The sequence below is a fragment of the Rhinolophus ferrumequinum genome, chromosome 18, assembly GCF_004115265.2.
Source record: "Rhinolophus ferrumequinum isolate MPI-CBG mRhiFer1 chromosome 18, mRhiFer1_v1.p, whole genome shotgun sequence".
NCBI lineage: Eukaryota > Metazoa > Chordata > Mammalia > Chiroptera > Rhinolophidae > Rhinolophus > Rhinolophus ferrumequinum.
Genome location: NC_046301.1, coordinates 38,642,910 through 38,664,772, shown reverse-complemented (window position 1 = coordinate 38,664,772; position 21,863 = coordinate 38,642,910). Strand labels below are relative to the sequence as shown.

The 21,863-nt window shown below is 41.6% G+C and overlaps 1 protein-coding gene across 1 annotated transcript in view; it reads right to left on the bottom strand.

Annotated features, from left to right (window-relative positions):
• Positions 1-9,268, bottom strand: part of LOC117037430 (zinc finger protein 709-like) — a 32,684-nt gene extending 23,416 nt beyond the window's left edge. Inside the window, exon 1 of the mRNA XM_033133405.1 lies at positions 9,135-9,268. Coding sequence (XP_032989296.1) covers positions 9,135-9,137 — 3 coding nt within the window. The 5' untranslated portion in view covers positions 9,138-9,268. The remainder of the gene's footprint in view (positions 1-9,134) is intronic.
• Positions 9,269-21,863: the final 12,595 nt, after the last annotated feature.

Here is a 21,863-nt window from a genome sequence, read left to right as displayed (position 1 = left end):
GGAAGATGAATCCATCATCAGAGTCAGTCACTTCAACACCCACACCCATCCATAATAAGGAGTCCCAGCAGGCAGAAAATCAGGAAGGAATAGTCAAATTAAACAGCACCATCAAATAAGTGGATTTAACTGAAATCCATTCAACACTTCATCCAAACACAGCAGAACACACATTCTTCTTAGACTCACATGAAACATTCATCACAAAAGACCACACTCTAGGACACAAAACACACCTTAACAAATTTGAAAAAAAGAGAACTCACATACGATATGCTTGTAGACCACAGTAGTATTAATCTAGAAGTCAATAACAGAACCATAGTTGGAAAACCTCCAAATATTTGGATATTAGAGAACACACTTCTAAATAAAACATTAGTCAATGAGAGAGTGATGTCAACAAGATGGTGGAAGAGGGGTTTTCTACCATCATCTCACCAACTGCACTGATTTTGACAACCAACCAAGGATGAGAACCTTTGTGGAAGTCTGGGAGCCCAGTGGAGAAGTACCCGCACACTAATGGAGCAAACCCCCCCCCCCCCCCCCGCCAAAGGTGGCACAGCTCATTGCCTATAGGACAACCTTTGACCCATGGGGAAAGTGAGAGCACACTGATTGAGCATTTGGCTTCCCCAGTGGTGAGGACACTGCCCAAGATGCTCACTGATTTCTCCTCTCACTAAGAACACCAAGGGGATCAGCACAGGCAAGTGTCTGGAAGGCTGGGAGCACGGAATTGTTGCAGGGACACACAGCAACCAAGTTTCAAAACTCAACAAATGGCTACAGATGCAAGTAACTGTTGGTGACTCCACCTGGAGCTCTGCACACCGCATTCCTGCCCACCCATGCCAGCTCCCAGGGCCTGCCCCAGATGGGGAGTGCAAATCTCCAATGTCTCATGATCACACACATTCAGCTGGCTCAACTCAGTGGGATTGTAAGAAGACACACAAACTTGAGCATTTCAGGGGACTACCCTCAGGAGAACAAACAGGGGTGGGGAGGTGTGGGTTGGGCCTGGCTTTGAGGGATCCAGAGAAGGCATGCAATCTTAGAATTCCCCCTAAAGAGGGAACAAGAGACATCAATCAGGTGCTTCCATAGAAAAGGTCTGTGAGAGCCTCAGAATCCTACGGGGCTGACTGGTGAAAGCTGGGAGCTAGAAGCTGGGAGGTCTATGGATGGTGCTGGTCTTCCTTTTACTCTTAAGTCTTGACTTCCTGTTAAAACTCTATGGTCCCGACTTCCTGCAGGGAAGTTATATGGGGTCTGACAATTAAGTTTGGGAACTCATCCTAGAAAAAGTGCTACATACTTCATTGCTGAAAATCACTATGTTCACCTTTGAAGTACTCCCCTTGGGAAGCTATGCACCAACGCCAGCACCCGGTTCACCCTTCAAAGCAATTTTGGAACTGTTTTTCTGGAATGGCCATCAGAGCTCTCGTTGTATTATCCTTGATATCCTGAATGTCATCAGTATGTCTTCCTTTCAATATTTCCTTTATCTTCGTGTAAAGAAAGAAGTCATTGGGGTCCAGATCAGGTGAGTAGCGAGGGTGTTCCAATACAGTTGTTTGTTTACTGGCTAAAAACTCCCTCACAGACAGTGCCCTGTGAGCTGGTGCATTGTCGTGATGCAAGAGCCATGAATTGTTGGCGAAAAGTTCAGGTCGTCTAACTTTTTACGCAGCCTTTTCAGCACTTCCAAATAGTAAACTTGGTTAACTGTTTGTCCAGTTGGTACAAATTCATAATGAATAATCCCTCTGATATCAAAAAAGGTTAGCAACATCATTGCAACAAGTTCGTGAACTTAATTGTCCAATCTCATACATAGCAACCATTCCAGGAGAGGAGCAGAATGCTGTATGTGGGTAGTCTGAAGTGCACGTTCTTACACTGCTGCAGTGGTGTTTGTTTTTTACTTTGCCAAATAAATCCTCTTTTGGCGGACTACCTGAAAAATTATTGTTAGGCCATATTTAGGCCAGGAGCAGAAACCTTCTTGTCTTAAAAGCCATCTTGTCTTGCTTTGTACCTTGTACCTGCTGGCTTGTATTTGCCTTAGGCCTGGAGAAGCCGCCTGGAATATAGAAACCATCTTATCCTAAAAGCCATCTTGTCTTTCTTTGTACTTTGTACCTGTTGGCTTGTTTTGTCAGCTAGGGACTTATGATCAGTGGGCCTGGGAAGATCAGACAGCAGCCGGGGAGCTAGAATGTGGAACCGGAGAGCTTAGTCGTGCCCCGAAAACTTTTGTTGTGAGAGACAATGCAACGAAAACCCGCTGAAACATTGAAGGGAGAACAGCCTCGTTTACCCGCTCCTATAAAACTCCATATTCCTTTTTGCTCAGAGAGGTTATGGTCTTTTCTAGCCTGACTTCCTGCAGCTCAAACACACCAAATAAATTCTAATAGATCAATTTTGGTTTCCCGCAACTCATTCCTCTGGCCGTGCCTAAAAATTATTTTGTCCAGTTGACAATTTTTATCCCAAAATCAGTCAGTAAAGACTGCAGGTGGTGACTGCTTCTTCAAATGTGAAACAGCAATGCAAGGCTTCAAGGAACACACACGGAAAATGACACCAGTAAAGGAATATATGATTTTCCAGTATCCTAGCCTATGGAAATGGAGATCTACAAATTGCCCGACAAAGAATTAAAAATAATCATTCTAAGGAAGCTCAAAGACCTTCATAAGAAGGTCTGACAGACAGTCAACTCAACGAAGTCAAGAAAACTATATATGAACAAAATAAGAAATTTGACATAGAGATAGATATCATAAAGAACAAAACAGAATCCTGGTCCTAAAGAATACAACAAATGAAATGAAAAATATAATAGAGCTTCAAGAACTGACTGGATGAATCAGATGAAAGAATGTGTGAACCTGGAAAACTGGTCATTTGAAATGATCCAGATAGAAGATTTTTAAAAAAGAATAAAAAGGAATGAAGAAAGCTTACATGATTTAGGGGACACCAGCAAAAGAAATAATATAAACATTATGGATAGCCCAGGAGAAGACAGAAAAATGGGTAAAAAGCTTGTTTAAACAAACAATGGCTGGAAAGTTCCCAGATCTCGGGAGAGATGTGGACATCCAGGTACATGAATCTCAAAGATCTGGAAACAGGTTGAACCCAAAAAAAAAGTCTTCACCAAGATGCATTATGAGCAAATTATTAAAAAATCAAAGACAAAGAGAGAATTTTAAAAGTATCAAGAAAAAAGCGATGTGTCACATACAACGGGACCCCCATTATCTACACATTTCTCAGCTGAAACCTGTCAGAGTGGCATGATATAGACAAAGTGTTGAAAGAAAGGAACTGCCAACCAAAAACACTTTATACAACAAAGCTGTCCCTTGGCAATCAATAACAGAGAGACTTCTGCAAACAGACCAAAGCTCAGGGAGTTCATCACCACTACACCTGCCTTGCAAGAAATGCTATGGCAATTTTGTCAAGCTGAAATGAAAGGATTAATTAGTAACATGAAAATATATGAAAGTACAAAACTAACTACTCAAAGAAACTAAGAGTTGGTTGTTTGAAAATACAAACCCAATTGACAAAGCTTTAGCTAGACTAAGAAAAAGAGAAAAGATTCAAATTGATAAAGTCAGAAGTAAAGTGTGCTGTGGATAGGGGCTTATTTGGTGCGATCAAAGCCTCTGGGTTGCAGTAATCCACTGTGAGGTGTCATTCCTTCTTTCTTTCCAAGTTTAAGAACAGGTCAAATTCAGCTGTTCAAAGGAGAAGCACTGGGGATAATCACCTCTTCACTAACTAAGTTTTATATGATTGTTTACAATTTTTCAAGGCCCTTTTTAATATATACATTGAGCCATATTATGTAACTAAGCTGGGGGGGTAAGGGCTGTGGGGTCCCTTTTTGTGAAGCCAATTTGGAAGTTGGCTTCACAACTTAGTTTTAGTTTATGAATCATTGGTTCAGAGCTTCCCTGTTCACTATGGGATACTTCAGGACAATGGGTGCTAAGACCAAGTGTAATTTAGGCAAGAGAAGAGTTGTCTGATGGTTAAGGTGAGACATACACTTTTGTCCCCTAATTTATATTTAGTAAGTCCCTTAACATTATTAGGGATAACTTGTTTATATTTAGTGTGAGCCAATAAAACTATAATTTGAGAGCTAGTATTGATTATTTGCATGAGGGTTTGTGCATTACAATGGATGACAAAATTATTCAGAACCCGTGTTATAGAGGCCCCCAAACCAAACAGTGCCCCTTGATCTTTTCTGCTGTATAATTCTTTGAGTATTTTTTAGATTTTCCATTTGATCAAATTGTAGACCTTTGTTTCAATATTTTTTTTTCTTGTTCCCTCCCTCCTGTCTTCCCTGTCTTGATCTTAAGTTCCTAAATATATTTCAGGGACCTGGCGTATGGGGTTGGTCCTCTTTACAGTGGTCATGGCTTTTTTGGATGTCTTCTTTACACTCGTATTGTTATATTTTTTCCTCCAAGGGCCTCAAATCAGTGTCATCAAGTTGGAAGTCTGCCCCATGACAACTGGTTGCTTTATAGAGTATAAGAACCTAACCTGTAGTCAGGTTTGAACTAATACCTTCATCCTGCCCCAGTGAGGCCATGGATGTTGTTCCCAATAGCCTCGAGGGTCAGGATCTGGGCTGCAGTAGAGGCAGGGGCAGCAGCTGCAGAGGCACTGAAGGAACCTGGGGAGCCCTCTGGTATTATATAGATCAGCCAGCCATCTTATCCCTGCACCTTTTTTTTTTTTTTTTTTTTTAATAACTGCTCTTTCAGGAGTGACCACCCCATGGGCCCACCTCTTGCACAGGGTGTGGTCACCCTCTCCCACCACAATCCCCAGGGTATGTCCGGGCCAATTCAGCCTCTGTCACAACTTTGACATATCCACAATTTCTGGCAAAGACACTGAGCCATGACCACTTTAAAGAGGACCAACCCCATACGCCTGCTCCCAAATGCCTAGAAATTCTCGAAACTGCCCACTCTGGTCGACTGCACATAGCACTGGGATTTGGTGGGGTCAATACTGCCCCACGGGGCAGCACAGCTCACAGCACCAACTCCCCAGCACCCAGCAGCCCACAGTGCGGCCGCCATCAGGCAGCAGAGCAGGTGAGCAAGTCAGAGCAAGAGAAGACAAACCCAGGTAGGTGGTCACGTTGAAACATGCTGCTCACAATGCCAAGTGTTATGGTCACCTGCAAGTGGCCCCCTCCCCACACATACACACAGAGGTTAGGAAAAGGCTTATGACTCACATAATTGAGGTATGGGGGTAGGTTGCAGGGGGGGCCTCTCAAGCAGCTCTGAAATGGCTTGAGAGAGTTAAAAAAAAAAAAAAGAATGGCCTGGGATCTTATGGCTGGAGGGTACTACAGAAAAAAAATATTCAGTGCCATTTGTCAAAGATGGTTTAAGGCAGGTTTTATCAGAACCACTGCGATAGGTATACAGACCACTGTGGTGGGATTTCACAATGGGGAGAAATGAGATTGGGCTCCCCTCTGAGTACAGCAAGGACAAGTGGGAATTCACAGCCAGACAGCAGGTGGGAGTCAGAGCATGGCAAATTAAGAAGGGAAAAATCAGGGGTTTGGGGGTTCCTGCTAAACCGACCTAACAGGATTCTTACTGCAGACATCGCCAGATGGTGCAGGAGGGGGAACCTGATCAGATAATGGAAGGGGATGAGATAGAGGGTGGGGATTCTGGTTCACCTGGCTTCAGGGTTCCTGCTAAAACTGGATTTTACAAGCACATGCACAGGTAGGCCTGGGAGGAGGCTCAGGAGGCTCACTAAAGTTGTTCAAGCAAAGGATCCTTGTCAGGGGCGGGGCCAGGGCGAGTCCTGCTCACAGGCAGGGGCTTGTGTGTTGGAAGGTGACAGTGCCAGAGGAGGGAGCCCTGGACTTGTCCTCAGCCTGTCCAGGTGGGCACACACCAGAAAGGGAGGGGGAGGCTTAAGCCACAGCAAATATCAAACAATGTGGAGTCTGACTGCTCGTTACCAGGACAAACATGGCTAAGAATAACAGGCATTCGCAATGGCTCGTTTTTATATAAAGCAACACTAACAGAAAGTTTGGTAAATAATCAAAAATGTATTTGGGGGTAGCTGGAGTAACAGCGCCGGAGGGACCAAGATATATGGGCAGTGAATCTTAAGTTAGACTTTTCTTTCAGATTCATTAAAATAAACAGAGAAATTTATATACACCACATTTTACTATTAGTCTTTAATTTTAACTTTTGTATATAAGAAACCATTGTAAGATTTAATTTCTTTAAACACTAATGGTTATAAAACTGTATACCACACAAAATAAAAATTTTCAAAATTCTTGCTAACTAAAATGACAAGTTGCATCCTAGTTTGTCCTTTCCCTGTATTTCACACTGGTGTTATTTTTAGAATAAGTAGCATATTGTACTGCAATAGGGATTTCAGTTATGCTCCCAAAGACAGTAGGATATTCAAAGATTTATATAAGAATTAAAATAGAAATTCAACTACCTAAGCCTTGTAAATTTCAATGTTCTCCAGGGACATGCACGTACAAACACTGATGTAAAAATGAAAAATGGACCTGAGAGCTTAAACACATTACCTCACATCTTGAGGTTCTCTAGCCTGAAAGGAACAAGAAGTCTATTTAGTTCCACTATTTACCTGCTTTACCAACATCATCTTTCTCAATCAACTTACATTTTTAAGCCCAAGAAACTAAAAATGTTATTTCTAACACAGGTAATAAAATTACACAGTGCTCAGGGAAACCAGAGCCAAAGTGCTGTAGTATTCAGTTGATGAAGGATCCAAAGAAAAGAAACACGAGTATTGGAATCAGCTCAGATGAGCAGTCTGCTTTCCACAGGCCAAAAGAAAATCTGCTTTCAGAAGGTTCCACATTCCAGACTGTCCAGGTTGAGACAAAGCCCCTGGAGTTGGTCAGTTCCAGGGGAAGGAGGGACCTGTGAGCAGCCCGAAGAGTGAACTCTGGGAGCTCCCATACCCTTCTCTCCCCAGGGAACAATAAAAAGTCTCTCTCTCAGGCTTCATCTCACAGTAAGGAAATTCTCAGCTGGATTCAGTGTAAGGTTCTGATTCAAATGAACTCTCAAATCATAAACGCACCTGATCTTCACAGACTTTCTCACTGTGCAGATTACACTCTGAGCGCACCTACACTGTGGATGCAAAACTCAAACGACATGTCTAAAAATGTGTAAACCTAAGAAACCACAACCTCAGAAAGGGTATCCACCCCTCTGCTCTACCCCCAACACATGTGCACCTGCACCCCCAGCTCTCCAGGGCTCTGTAGGGTCTCTCAGCGTAAAGGCCCCTCCAGGTGGGTGTGAGCAGGTAGGACGCCTGCAGGGGAGACTCCCCAGGAAGAACCACTGAGCCTTCAAGTACTTCCCTTTGCAGCTCAAGGGGCCTTAACCTGGGTAATGCATTGACCACAGGCCTCTGCTCCTCAGTGGACTTGCTCTGGACCACTATAGATATTTTAATTGACACAAACCCATTGTTTGAATAATCTGGCAAAAATGCTCAAACCCAGTCTTCCTGGAAAAAAGGGAAGAAAATTGTAAGGCACTTTGCTGGCTGAACAAGAAATCCTACAAGTATATATTACATTCCAAAAAAGAAAAAAAAAGTTGTTTATTATTTCCATGATGATAAATTGCTTTATAAACTATTAATCATACTTAAACACTTCTGGTCTGTAAGTTTAAGCCCTAGAAATCCATCTGAATTCACCCAAAATAAAAGAACAGACCTTAGAATACTACTAACCCGCTCAGAGGAGGAAAAGAAGGGGAAACAACTTTTTTTAAAAAAAGATTTTGATTTTTAATTGGGGAAAGGGAAGGACTTTACGGGTAAAAGTGTGTACTTTCAGGACTTTTCCCAAGTCAATTTGTTGTCCTTTTCAATCTTAGTTGTGGAGGGCGCAGCTGGCTGACCCATGTAGGAATTGAACCTTTGGCAGCCTCAATGCCCAGAGCTCGCGCTCTAACCAACTGAGCCACCTGACCGCCCCGGGGAAACAACTTTTAACACATGCAATGTAATATGGAATGTTGTACTTTTTCCTGAAATTTATAATACCTCTCATGCGTCTTTGACAATATCTTATACTGCCTTTCAAGAACTGTAGATTACATACGTTTTACATTTGTTGAAAAATGGAAACGGGGGTGGGGGAGAAAGGAAATAAATCTTTTCAAGGTGACAAACCCAGGGAGAGGCAGTGCTGACAGGAGAGATGACCCAGGAAAGTTTCCAAAGAGGAGCCTCTACCCAAAGGACTTCCTATAGGACGTCTGTGCCCAGGGCCGGTCCTGTGGGGAGAGGAACGGGGATTTCATACAGTGTAGTTCCAGGTTGGTTATTCGCTACTTTTCTCTCATGTGAAATATCCACAGACGAAAAATAAAGTCCATTAAAACAGCCATCTATTGACTGTGAGAAAAGGATAAACAATTAAAATATTGGGTGTTTGAAAATCACGGAGGACAAATAAGTAGTTGATTATGATGCTTGAATGGAAGACGGGAGTTGGCGTTTGGGAATGCGGGGAGGGACTTGGAAATTTAGGGATTTACTGCCACCCCTAGGAAGATGGGAAGGGGGCACAGGGTCATGGATTTGAGACCCTGCTTCCCAAATGTTTGGAAAACTCAGGAGAAAACGGGCGCCCCCTGGAGAGAAAGGAGGTACTCGAGACCCCCACAAACCACAGGTTCTCCCACCCACGAACCCCGGAGCCCGAGTCACGATTGTCCCCCGACTACCCAGCCCGTGGTCACCGCACTGTCTGGGGACGCGGGGCTGTGGGCGCAGAGCAGCCCAGAGAGGGTCCAGGGCCGGTACCAAAGTCGCCGCGCGCAGTGACAGGACGCCCAGGTTCCAGCTGCCAGCCGGGCCACCACTCTGTGAGTCGGAAGGGACTGAGATCTGAGCCTTGGGGGACTCCAGTCCGCAGACTCTGGAGGTGATGGCGGGAAGGCCGGTCCGCCACAGTCCGTCCCAACGAGCCCCTCGTCTCCGTCCTGGGACACCCGGCCCCGCACACTCACCATTTCCCGGCGTCTGGGGTCCCCGGATCTGGCGGCCGGTGCAGTCACAGAGGGACTGACGTTGCAGTAGAGAGAACTGGACCGTTAACCGCAGGTAAGACCCGAACTCCAGCGCAGCCAAGAGCGCTTTACAGAGTCGCCCCACCCACCTCACCTGCTGCTCCCCTGATTGGACAGTTCACAAGAACCCGCCTCCCTGTTCCTGAGTGACAACCTGTCTTCAGAAACCTCCCTGTTCCTGAGTGACAACCTGGCTTCAGAAACCTAACAGAAACCAGCTTCAGCAAGTGGATGGGACCTGGCCTTCCAGAACGTTTGTTTTTAAACAAAACTTATTCCTGGTCCTACAGGGACAGTGGTGTTCGCGCAGCTCTTTCTGAACCTAGGGACACAGGACTGCACAAGGCATTACAGAGTCAGTTTCCAGATGGAGGGACACCCTTGTGCAGAGCAAGAGGGACGCCCAAGCCAGGCCAGACTGGGACCAGAAGGTCTGAGGTCCTCCAGGGTGAGGGGTTGGCCTAGGTTGGGAGTCCACAAATAGAACTTTGATCTTTGTTTGCAAACAAACAAACAAACAAACAACAACAACAGACACGTGGATCGATGAAACGAAACATGCCCCAGAAATAGACCTACACATATGTGGTCAATTAATTTATGACAAGAGAGCAAAGAATATACAATGAGCACAGTCTCTTCAATAAATGGTGTTGGGAAAAGTGGATAGCCACATGCAAAATAATGAAACTGGAGCACTGTGACATTATACACAAAAATTAACTCAGAATGGATTAGACTTGAATGTAAAACCTGAAGCTATAAAATTGCTAGTAGGACTCACAGTCCATTAAGCTTTCTGACATAGATCTTGCTGATGATTTTCTGAATCCAACACCAAAAGCAAAGGCTACAGAAGTAAAAATAAACAAGTGGGACTACATCAAATTAAAAAGCTTCTCCACAGCAAGGGAAACCAACAAAATAAAAATTCAAACTACTGAATGGTAGGAAATATTTTAAAATCATATATCTAAATAGAGGTTTGTGGGGACAGAGCCCCAGAGAGCAGTTTTCAGGCTCTCGGCCTCACATAGAAAGGTGCTGGCTCGGGTAGTAGATGGTAATCAGTTGGCCATCGGTTTTTACCGGTTAGCCATTGGCCACTGATATAACTGCCGTGGCTAAGCTAGCAAGGTGGTGGTGTAGTGGTGTGGTGTGATGGAGTGTGGATTACGGATTGCAGAGAGGCAGATTGCAGCTAGCAAGTGAGGTTGATTGGCAGAGACAAGTGGACAGTGGGTTGCGGATCGTGTGGCTCCTGCCTCCTGTGTCTCCATCCCAGCTGCCAGCGAGGCTATAGTGGTATGACTCCCCTGTCTATGGTTCCGTGGGTGTTCCTTTTTGGCCCCACCATGTCCTGCGTTCTTATGGGGGGAGCGGGACTAGAGACCCCGCATGTCACCCTACGTGACAGGTTAATATCGAAAATATATTAAAAACTCATACAACTTAATAGCAAATAAACAAAAAATCCAATTTAAAAATTGGCAGATCTGAGTAAACATTTTTCCAAAGAAACTATACACATGGCCTATAGATACATGAAAAAATGTTCAATATCGTTAATCATCAGAGAAATGCAAATCAAAACCTCACACTTGAAAGAATGACTATTAACAAAAAGATAAGAAATAACAAGTGTGGTGGGAATGAAAATTGGTGCAGTTGCTATGGAATACAGTTTGAAGATTCCTTCAAAAATGAAAAATAGAACTACCGTATAATCCAGCAATTTCACTTCTGGGTAGCTATATGAAGAAAATGAAAATACTATCCTGTAAAGATATATGCACACCCATATTCATTACAGCATTACTTACAATAGTGAAGATATGGAAACAGCCTAAGTGCCCATCAATGGAAGAATGGATAAAGAAATTGTGATAAATATATATATATATATATATACACACACATATATATGTGGATATATATATATATACACATATATATGTGGATATATATATACATATATATGTGTATATATATGTGTGTGTATATATATATATATATATATATATATATATATATACACATATATATATATTGCCTTACAGCTGCCAAACCGTTTGTTCACCCGCACTCTTCCCAGGATTTCACAAGGGAGAGCCTCAGCAAACTGTGGCCCGATGGAGAGGTATCAGAAAAGCTCCTTTGAGGGGAAGTCTCAGCAAACTGAGACCTGATGGAATCATATCGGTCCCTCCCCTTCAATGGATTCCTTGGAGTTTTGCGTGTGTGTGAAGGCAAAGTACAAGCTGGAACACAATGGGAACTTTCGGAAAGACAGCCAGCAGGCTACGTAACACACAGATCTTGAGATTAACAATCTTTTGCCTCCTTAGAAGTTAACCAATAAAAGCTATGTGTTGGCCCGATTCGGGGCTCAGTCCTTGAGGCTTGAGCCCCTTGGCCCGCTTGCACCCTATCCTTGGCTACTGTCTTTTCTTAGCCCTGTGCCGCCCTTCTCACTTCCCACAGCTCTTGTTGTGCTGGACGCGACATATATATATTATATATATAATATATATAATATACATTTATATATATCATATATAATATATATCAGTATATTATTCATGAAAATAATAAAATCAGGCCACTTGTGACAGCACGGACAGACCTTGACAGCATTATGCTAAGTGAAATAAGTCAGTCAGAGAAAGACAAATACTGTATGATCTCTCTTGTATGTGAAATTAAAAAAAAAAAAACCCAAGTTCACAGAAACGCAGAACATCTAGATTGGTTTTTGCAAAAGGTGGGGGCAGGAGAGAGGAGAAATGGGTGAAGGGAACATATTTTTTAAAAGACTGAAATTTAAGCAGAGCTACCTTGAGGTAGAGCAGCAATTCTCAAATACGTTAGATTTTGAACAATTCGGTAGAGGGAATGGCCTATTCCCAGCACCTGGCACATAATAGGTGCTCACTGGACACTGAATGAAGTTTCAAATCTCCTTCTCACTAAAGAAGGGAGTTCTGCCAGTAAGGGCGGTTATAAATGTTCTCGTTGACTTTGTGAGAAGCACTGGCAGAAGAGATACTGTACCATGGAACCCACCCTCCATTCCTGCACACTCCAAAGGAAGTTCACGTTCAGGACTAGGTGAGAAGTATGCACTCCTCAGTTAAGAAATGGATGGGGTCAGCAAAGACATACCAGGGGTGCCAAAAAAATGTATACACATGACTTGTATTCATCTTTTGTTATTGGTATATATTGAGTATTACAATTTTAATACAGTTTTTTCCTTTCTTGAAATGTGGTATACATTTTTTGGCACCCTCTGTATAATGAATTTTTTTAAAAGAATAAAAAAATTCTAAATTTTAAGAGGTACATCTCACCATTTAAAAAATTATGTGCCACAGCAGTAAGTTCTTGAAGGAAAAAAACTGTACTATTGTGTATTTAGTTTTGAGTAACTACCATACCCTTTTCTATACAGGCTGTACCGACTTATTTCCCCACCAAAAGGCCATCTAGTCCCAATGTATGTTTTCACTTTCTTGATGGTATTCTCTGAAGTACAAAAGTTATTAATTTTATGAAATCCAAATTATTACTTTTTTTGCTGTTTTTTCTTTTGGTGTCATATGTAAGAATTCTTTATCAAATCCAAGGTCAGGAATACTAACCTGGTTTATGCTAAGAGTATTAAAGTTTTAGCTCTTACATTTATGTATTTGATCCATTTTGGTAAATTATTGTTTGTGTATGATGTAAATGTCCAACTTCATTCTTTGCATGTGTCTATCTAGCCATCCCAGCACCTGTTTTTTATTTGTTTGTTTTGGGCGGTGTTAATTCCTTTTATTTTCATATGGTTTTCATATGGAAAATAATAATTCCTTTTATTTTCATTGTATTTCATATGTAAATTTCAAAATTTACAAAAAATTGTAAATTTTTTTCAATTTTTGAAAAATATACTGTTTTCCCATTTTTGGTATGTTTTTTATTGGGCATACACCTAGCAGAGAAACTGATGATATGGCAATCCTAGGTTTAATTTTTGAGGAAATGCAGGATTGTTTTCTTAAGTGGTTGCACCATTTTATATTTATACCACCATTGTATAAGGATTCAAATTTCTCCGTAAGTCCTCAACAACATTTATTATCTCACTTTTGATTTTAGTCATCTGGTGGTTTTGAAATGCTGTCTCATTTGGGATTTTGATTTGCATTTTTTTAAAAATTAAAATCATACTGTATGTTTTTTTTTTTTTTAACAGAATTTATTGGGGAAGGGGAACAGGACTTTATTGGGGAACAGCATATTTCCAGGACTTTTTTTTTTTTTTTTAACGGGAACAGTAGTGCTTTTTTCCCAGGACTCATCAGCTCCATCCAAGTCAAGTTGTTGTCATTTTAATCTTAGTTGTGGAGCTCAGCTCCAGGTCCAATCGCTGTTGTTAGTTGCAGGGGGGCGCAGCCCACCATCCCTTGGAGGGAGTCGAGGAGGAGTCGAACCAGCAACCCTGTGGTTGAGAGCTGGCGCTCCAATCAACTGAGCCATCTGGCAACCCGGGAGCTGAGCGGCAGCTCATTGACTTCATTCTAGTTGTGGAGGGTGCAGCTCGCTGGCCCAGGTGCGAATCCAACCAGCCGCCCCATTTCCCAGAGCTCAAGCTCTAACCAACTGAGCCACCCGTCCGCCCCTGATTTGCATTTTCCTGATGACTAATGGTGTCCAGAATCTTTTTATGTGCTCTTGGCCATTTGCATAACTTCCTTCAAAAATGTGTATTCGGATCCTTTGCCTATTCTTAAATTGAGTTGCTTGACTTTTTACAATTAAATTATGAAGTCTTTAGATGTTTTTTTCTATAACAGTCCCTTATCAGGTACATGATTTCTATAAATATCTTCTATCTAGGGGTTGTGTTTACACTCTCTTAAAATTTTATTTTAATTGTGGTCATACAGACATACAATAAACATCACACTTTAACCATTTATAAGTGTATAGTTCAGTAGTGTGAAGTGTGTTAACATTGTGAAACCAATCTCCAGGATACTTTCATCTTGTAAAACGGAAACTCTGAACCCATTAGACACAACGCCTCATCCTCCCCTCACCCCAGCTCCCAGCAAAACCATTCTATTTTTCGTCTCTGTGAATTTTGCTACCCAGCTGGGTACCTCATACAAGTGGGAGCAGACAGTGTTTAACCTTTTCTGACAGGCTAATTTCACTTAGGATAATGTCCTTAAGGTTCATCCACATTGTAGCAGGGATCCAGATTTGCTTTCTTTTTAAAGCTGAAATACTATGTTTTATGCATAAATGTTTTTGATCCTCCCAGCCGTTGATGGACACGTGGGTTACTACCACCTTTTGGCTATTGGGAATAATGCTGCTATGAACATGAGTGGACATATATCTGTCTCAGTTCCTGTTTTCAATTCTTTTGGGTACTTACCCAGAAGTAGAATTGCTAGATCAGATGGTAACTCAGTTTCTAATTTTTTGAGAGACTGACATGACTTTTTCATACCTGCAACATGATTTTGTATTCCCAGCAATAATGCACAAAGATTCTAAAGGGTGTTTTCACTTTCTTGATTTTGTCCTTTGAAGCACAAGTCATTAATTTAATGAAGCCTAAATTACCTTTTTCTTTCTGATTTTACTCTTAGAGCTATATCTAACAATTCTTTGCCAAATCCAAAGTAAGGAAATTTTCCTATATTTTTTCTTGTGTGTTACAGTTTTCCTCTTATGTTCAGATCTTTGATCCTTTCCTGTAAATATTGTATATGGTTTGATATAAGTGTACAACTTTCTTTTTTTCTGCATATGGCTATCCACTTGGCACAGCACCAATTTATACAAGGACTATTTTTCTCCATTCTTGGCACTTCAAAAAAAAAATCAGTTGACCATAGATGTGCGGGTTTTTCTCAAATCTCAATCTACTCCACAGATCTATATGTCTATCATTGTGTCAGTACCACACCATCCTGATTACCAAAGCTTCATACAAAGTTTTGAGAACGGTAAATGTTAGTCAACCAATTTGTTTTTCTTTTTCAAGAATGGTTTGACTATTCCGATTCTGTGCAATTCCATACAAATTTATAAACCAGCTTACCAATTTCTATATAGAAAGCAGCTGGAATTCTGATGAGTTCTGTGCTGACCTCCAGATCATTTTGAAGAGTAGTGCCACTTCAACAAAGTTCAGTCTTCCAATCCATGAAATTGGGGTGGTTTCTAATTTATTTATACCTTTACTAATTTCTTTCGATGATGTTTGTAGTTTTCATAGTATTTGTTTTGTACTTTCATTGTTAAATTTTTTCCTAAGTATTTTATTCCTTTGATGCTATTATAAATGTATTTGTCTTTTTATTGCATTATCAGATTGTTCGTTGCAAGTGTACAGAAATGCAACCTGTGTTTATATTTTGACCTTGTATCCTACACTGCAGAGCTCAATGATCAATTCTAATACCGTGTTTCCCTGAAAATAAGACCTAGCTGGACCATCAGCTCTAATGCGTCTTTTGTAGCAAAATTAATATAAGACCCGGTCTTATTTTACTCTAAGTAAAATAGATAATAATATAAAACTGGGTCTTATATTAATTTTTGTTCCAAAAGATATAGTAAAATATATATACTAATTTTTATATACAAAAATTATACTAATTTTTGTTCCAAAAGATGCATTAGAGCTGATGGTCCAGCTAGGTCTTATTTTCGGGGAATCATGGTAGTTCTGTTGTGGACTCCTTAGAGTTTTCTATATGCAAATATTGGGACAGAAAATTTTTCCTTTCTTCCCTTCTAGATTCTTTGGCTTGTCTAATAACTAAAATGATGTTATTAGAACAACAGAATAACAAAAGAAAACATATCCTATGTATGGGAGCCCCATAAAAAAATGAGACTCAAGGAAGTGACCAGAACAGGAAGCCTTATAAAGAAACAATAACTTTGGGAAGACTTGACAAGGTAGAGGGTTTTGGGCTAGGGTCCCAATGATAAAGAAATAATTTGTTTATACAGCCTTCTGAGGCCTGAATTCCCTGTCTCTGATAATAAGGATGCCATCTACCCTCCTGGGGCAGGGAGGGCACCTTTCACATGGAAGGTTCATCTCCTGCTTTCAGAGGGAAAAGGCAGGGTCAGAATGCCCTTCTCGAACCAACTATATCTCAAGTATCTCTAATTCAAAGTAATCAATATGCCCACATGCCACATTTGAGGTGACAGATTGTGAACCCCTACACCAGATAGCTCATCTGGAGGCAGAGAGAGTTTTACATCTTCCTAATCTATTTGCACGCATTTTATCTCTTTTTTTTTGGCCTAATGGTTCTGACTCAAATCTCTACTACATTCTAGAATAGAAATGGCAAGAGCAGGTATCCCTCCTTGGTTCCTCATCTTAGGGGAAGGCATTGCAGTCTTTCGCCATTAAATATAATATTAGCTGTGGATTTTCCATAGACGATTATTATGAGGTGAAGAAATTTCCTTTTATTCCTGGTAGGCTGAGTGCTTTAATCATGGAACAGAATTGGATTTTGTCAATTCAGTCAGTTAAGCAAGACTAGGATTATTTAAAGGGTTTTTTGACATGCTGCTCACAGTGCTAAGGGTGCATAGTGGCCCCCCCCACACACAGAGAGGTTAGGAAAAGGCTTATGACTCACATAATTGAGGTATGGGGGGGGCGGTTTGCAAGCAGGGCCTCTCAAGCAGCTCTGAAATGGCTTGAGAGAGTAAAAAAAAAAGAATGGCCTGGGGTTTTATGGCTGGAGAGTACTGCAGAAAAAAATATTCAGTGCCACTTGTCGAAGATGGTAAAAGGCAGATTTTATCAGAACCACTGCAATAGGTATAGAGACCACTGTGGTGGGATTTCACAATGGGGAGAAATGAGATTGGGCTCCCCTTTGAGTACAGCAAGGACAAGTGGGAATTCACGTCTAGAGATCAGGTGGGGGTCAGTGCATGGCAAATTAAGAAGAGAAAAATCAGGGGTCTGGGGGTTCCTGCTAAACCGACCTAACAGGATTCTTACTGCAGACATTGCCAGATGGTGCAGGAGGGGGAACCTGATCAGATATGGAAGGAGATGAAGTAGGAGGGTGGGGATTCTGGTTCACCTGGCTTCAGGGTTCCTGCTAAAACTGGATTTTACAAGCACGTGCACAGGTAGGCCTGGGAGGAGGCTCAGAGGCTGACTAAAGTTCCAGCAAAGAATCCTTGTCAGGGGCGGGGCCAGGGCAAGAGTCCTGCTCACAGGCAGGGGCTTGTGTGTTGGAAGGTGACAGTGCCAGAGGAGGGAGCCCCGGACTTCCCTCAGCCTGTCCAGGTGGGGACACAAGGGATTTTCAAATCCCTTGCTAACTAAAAGGACAAGTTGCATCCCACTTTGTCTTTCCCCTATATCTCACATGGGGATATTTTCAGGAATAAGTAGCATATTATGATACAATTTGGGTTTGGGTTTAACGGCTTAAACTTAGTAAAATTTTCACAGATTTTCAAAAGCTTTGATTAGTTTTCCTCACATCAAATTAAAATAGAAATTCAATTACTTCCACCTTTTAAATTTCAATTTGGCGTAGGAACAATCACCTACAAACACTGATGTAAAAATGAAAAATGGACCTGAGAACTTAAACACATTCATCTCACATCTTTAGGTTCTCTAGTCTGAAAGGAACAAAAAGTCTATTTAGTTCCACTATTTACTTGCCTTACTGACATATCTTTCTCAATCAACTTACATTTTTAAGCCAAAGAAAGTAATAATGTAATTTCTCTCACAGGGAATAAAATTACACAGTACTCAGGGAAACCAGAGCCAAAGGGCTGCATTATTCAGTAAATTAAGGATCCAAAGGAAAGAAACACAAATATTGGAATCAACTCAGATGAACAGCCTGCTTTTCACAGAAGAAAAAGCACTTTCAGAAGGTTCTACATTCCAGACTTTCCTGGGTGAGACAGAACCCCCGGTGTGGGTCAGTCCCTGGGGAAGGAGGGAGGAACACCTGAGCAGCCCCAGGAATGAACTCAGGGAGCTCCCACATCCTCCTCCCTGGGGAATAATGGAAAACCTCCCACTTTCGGGATTCATCTCACAGTGAGGAAACTTTCAGCTGGATTCACTGTAAGGTTCTGACCCAAATGAACTCCCAGTTCACGAACCCTAACCCAGGACACAGAACTCCTTTCACGAACTTTCTCAATCTGCACAAATTACACTCTGAGCGCCCCTGCACTACGGACGCAAAACTCCTACCTATGTCTAGAAACAGGCCCCGGGGAACCACAAGTAAAACCTAAGGAAGGGCGTCACTCCCCACCGGGTACTTTTGCACCCCCAGCCCTCCAGGGCTGCAGCTTCTCTCAGTGTAAAGGCCCCTCCACGGTGGGTGTGAGCAGGTAGGACACCTGCAGGGGAGGCTCCCCAGGAAGAACCACTGGGCCGTCAATACTTTCCCTTTGCAGCTCAAGGGCCTTAGCCTGGGTCACAGAGCACAGACCTCAGCTTCCCACCTAATTGCTCTGGACCACCATGGATATTTTAAACGTGACAAACACAGTGTTTCAATGATCCAGCAATGTCACTTAAAACTAGTTTTCATGTCGAAAGGAAGCCACTTTTACTAGTTCAACTAAAAACCAAACCAAACAAACAAACAAACATAAAACCCAGAAAACAAAAACCTATTTCTTTCAGGTAAAAAATGTCAGTTAGTTATTTTTTCTAGTGAAAGAACTTAGTTTGTAAATAATTAATCATACTTGAACACTTTTGCTCTGCAAGGCTCAGGCCCGGAATTTTATTTGAAAACACCCAAAAGTGAAAAACAGACCTCAGAAATTTACTACACATATTTAGGGAAACAAAGAGTGAAAGATGAATGCTATACAAATGGAATGTAATCTTGGAATATTTTATTTTTTTCTGAAATTCATTTCTGTCTGGCTCTTTGGACCTATTTTATACTGTCTGTCAAACTCTAATGACTCAACATATTTTACCCCTGTTGAAAATGTAAACTTAAATTAGTGAATAAATCAAGGTGAACCCAGGGAGGGGCAGTGCTGACAGGACACAACACCCAGAAAACTTCCAAACAGGAGCCTTCACCCAAAGGACTTCCCATAGGAAGAGTGTGCCCAGGGAAGGTCCTGGGGGAGAGGAACGGGGATTTCAAGCAACAAGTTTCAGGTGCTTATTCTTGGCTTTCATTTCATATAAAATATCCAAACAAATATAAATGTCTAAAAAAGAGTCATCATAACTCTATGGAAAAAAGATAAAACATTAAAATATCTCGGGTCAGTTTGAAGTGCACTCCGTAGGACAAATACTTGATGACGATGCTGTGCCTAGGAGAGAGGCAGTTGGCTTAGGAATGCAAGGAAGATCTGGAAATTAGGGACTGACAGTCCCAGGAAGCGGCAGGCTTGGGTATAGGGTCGTGGATCAGAGACTCCGCTACCCACACATTTGGAAAACTCAGGAAAAAAACGGGTCATCCTTGGGAGAAAGGAGCGGCTGGGGATCCCCCAGACCATGGTTCCTTCCACGCATGAACCCCGGAGACTGAGTCACTATAGTCTACTGATGACCCTCCCCGTGGTCACCGCACCACCATCTGGGGAAATGCGAAACCGAGGGCGCAGAGCTGCCCAGAGAGGCTTCGGGTCGAAGCGACCGCGCGCAGTGACGGTAGAGAACGCTAGGTGTCTCGCCTGCGGAACCAACTCCCACGCCACGTGCCGGAGGGGACGCAGGTCCGCTGACTCCAGAATTGACCGAGGGTAGGCCAGGACCGCCACTGCCGGTTCCGGAGAAAACAATACATCGTTTTGTAAATTTGAGATTTACCTGGAAACTCTTTCCACCCGGCTTTACTGACGTATTATTGACTAACCAAATTATATTAAAAGATTACAATGTGATGGTTTGCTGTACATATCCTGAATTGTATAACTAATTTGCTAGAAGAGTGGGTCGTGGGCATTCTCAACACACGCCCGCGCGCGCTCACACACGATAACATTGTGAGGTGACAGACCTATTAATTAACCTGGATACACTTAGGTACCTATGAGCCTGAATTGCAAAACTTGTGCATTGTGAAATTTAGATGCCTACCTTTCAGGAAATTTTTGGAATATTACTACTCCTTATTCCCTTTCTCATGCTAATTGTCCTATTGAAATTTGTTCACCTTATTAATTGGTGGTTTTGGAATGTATCCCAAGAATTCTTACTTTCCAGAATATGTTGCAACTACAATGCTAATTATTGGACTTCTTTTCCTTTTGCATATATTTTGATCAATCCCTTTCTATCATGCAAATGAGGCATATCAAAAGTACTAATATGGGAGATCAAACACCTGCTACAATAGTTGTTTCCTTTTTCTCTTAGTTTCTCCTGGAAGGACAACTGCCTTGAAGGAATTTTGACAAACTGTTGCATTTGCCATCAGAAACCTCAGCTCTGTACAGGAACGTAGAGATCCTTTAGAATATTTAAGTATCAGTTTCTCCATCATTCCTCCCGTGTACTAATTGTACTGTTGAACTTACATAGTGGTGAGATTTCTCTAGGACTCTTTCTACAGTTCCATGAGTAATCTATTAAACCTCCAGAAATATAAGAAGTAACATTTGTAATATGGAATATTAAGCCTGCCAAGCATCCCAGGTTTCAACAGTCATTTCTCTGCAACTTTTTCTTCTTATGCAAATATGATTTTACTGCACCAGCAGATAATATTCTTAACTGTCCAGAACCTTGGTTCACTCAATTATTGTTAGCATAACTCCATTATCTGTGCGTATTAGGATTTATTTTTACTTGTACTTGGCAGACAAATCTATGGGGGACACATTGCTTAAATTCTTATCAACTTGAAAGGTATGAAGCAGTCAGATTATTGGTGATGCCTATTTCAGAGACTCAACACCCTTCAATTTACATCACAGATTACAATTGCCTGATGGTGTTTCCGAAAATGAAGAAATGAGATTTTTGAGCATTTTATTTCTATGGTAGGATGTTGGCACAAATAAAATACATGTGTCTAGAAATTTGTCTAGAACTTTAGGAAAGATCGCTGAAATCTACCACCAAACCAAACGCTGCTCAAGGAAAATCTTAAAATTCACTTGCTCAGGTTGTTTTAGATAACAAAATTGCTCTTGACGATAAATTAGCAGAGCATAAAAAGGTGGTGTCTGTGCCATCGCTAATACCACCTGTTGTACTTCATATATTCTTCAGGATTAACTGAAACACAATTACACAAAATCAGAGACCAGGCCCACTGGTTACAACAGAGGCCTCTGAAAGCTTCTGGTCTTTTGACCTGTGTAGTTGGCTACCCTCAGGTATAGCCTCATGGTTGAGAACTATTCCAGATTTTGGAATTAGTGACCTGCTTGTAAATTTAGGAATAATAGTTATTTTTAAACTCTGCTTCTACTCACTTCCACAGTGCTATAATAACTGTGCAAATAATGGTAGCCTAAATTTTTGAATTGATTGTAATACTTATGGTTCCTCACAAAGACAATAAAAGATAACACAGAAAATGATTGGAATACCTATGCTGAACTTCGCTAACCTTTGTTTATTTCATAGGCCTTGATGACAAACATTCCTCCATT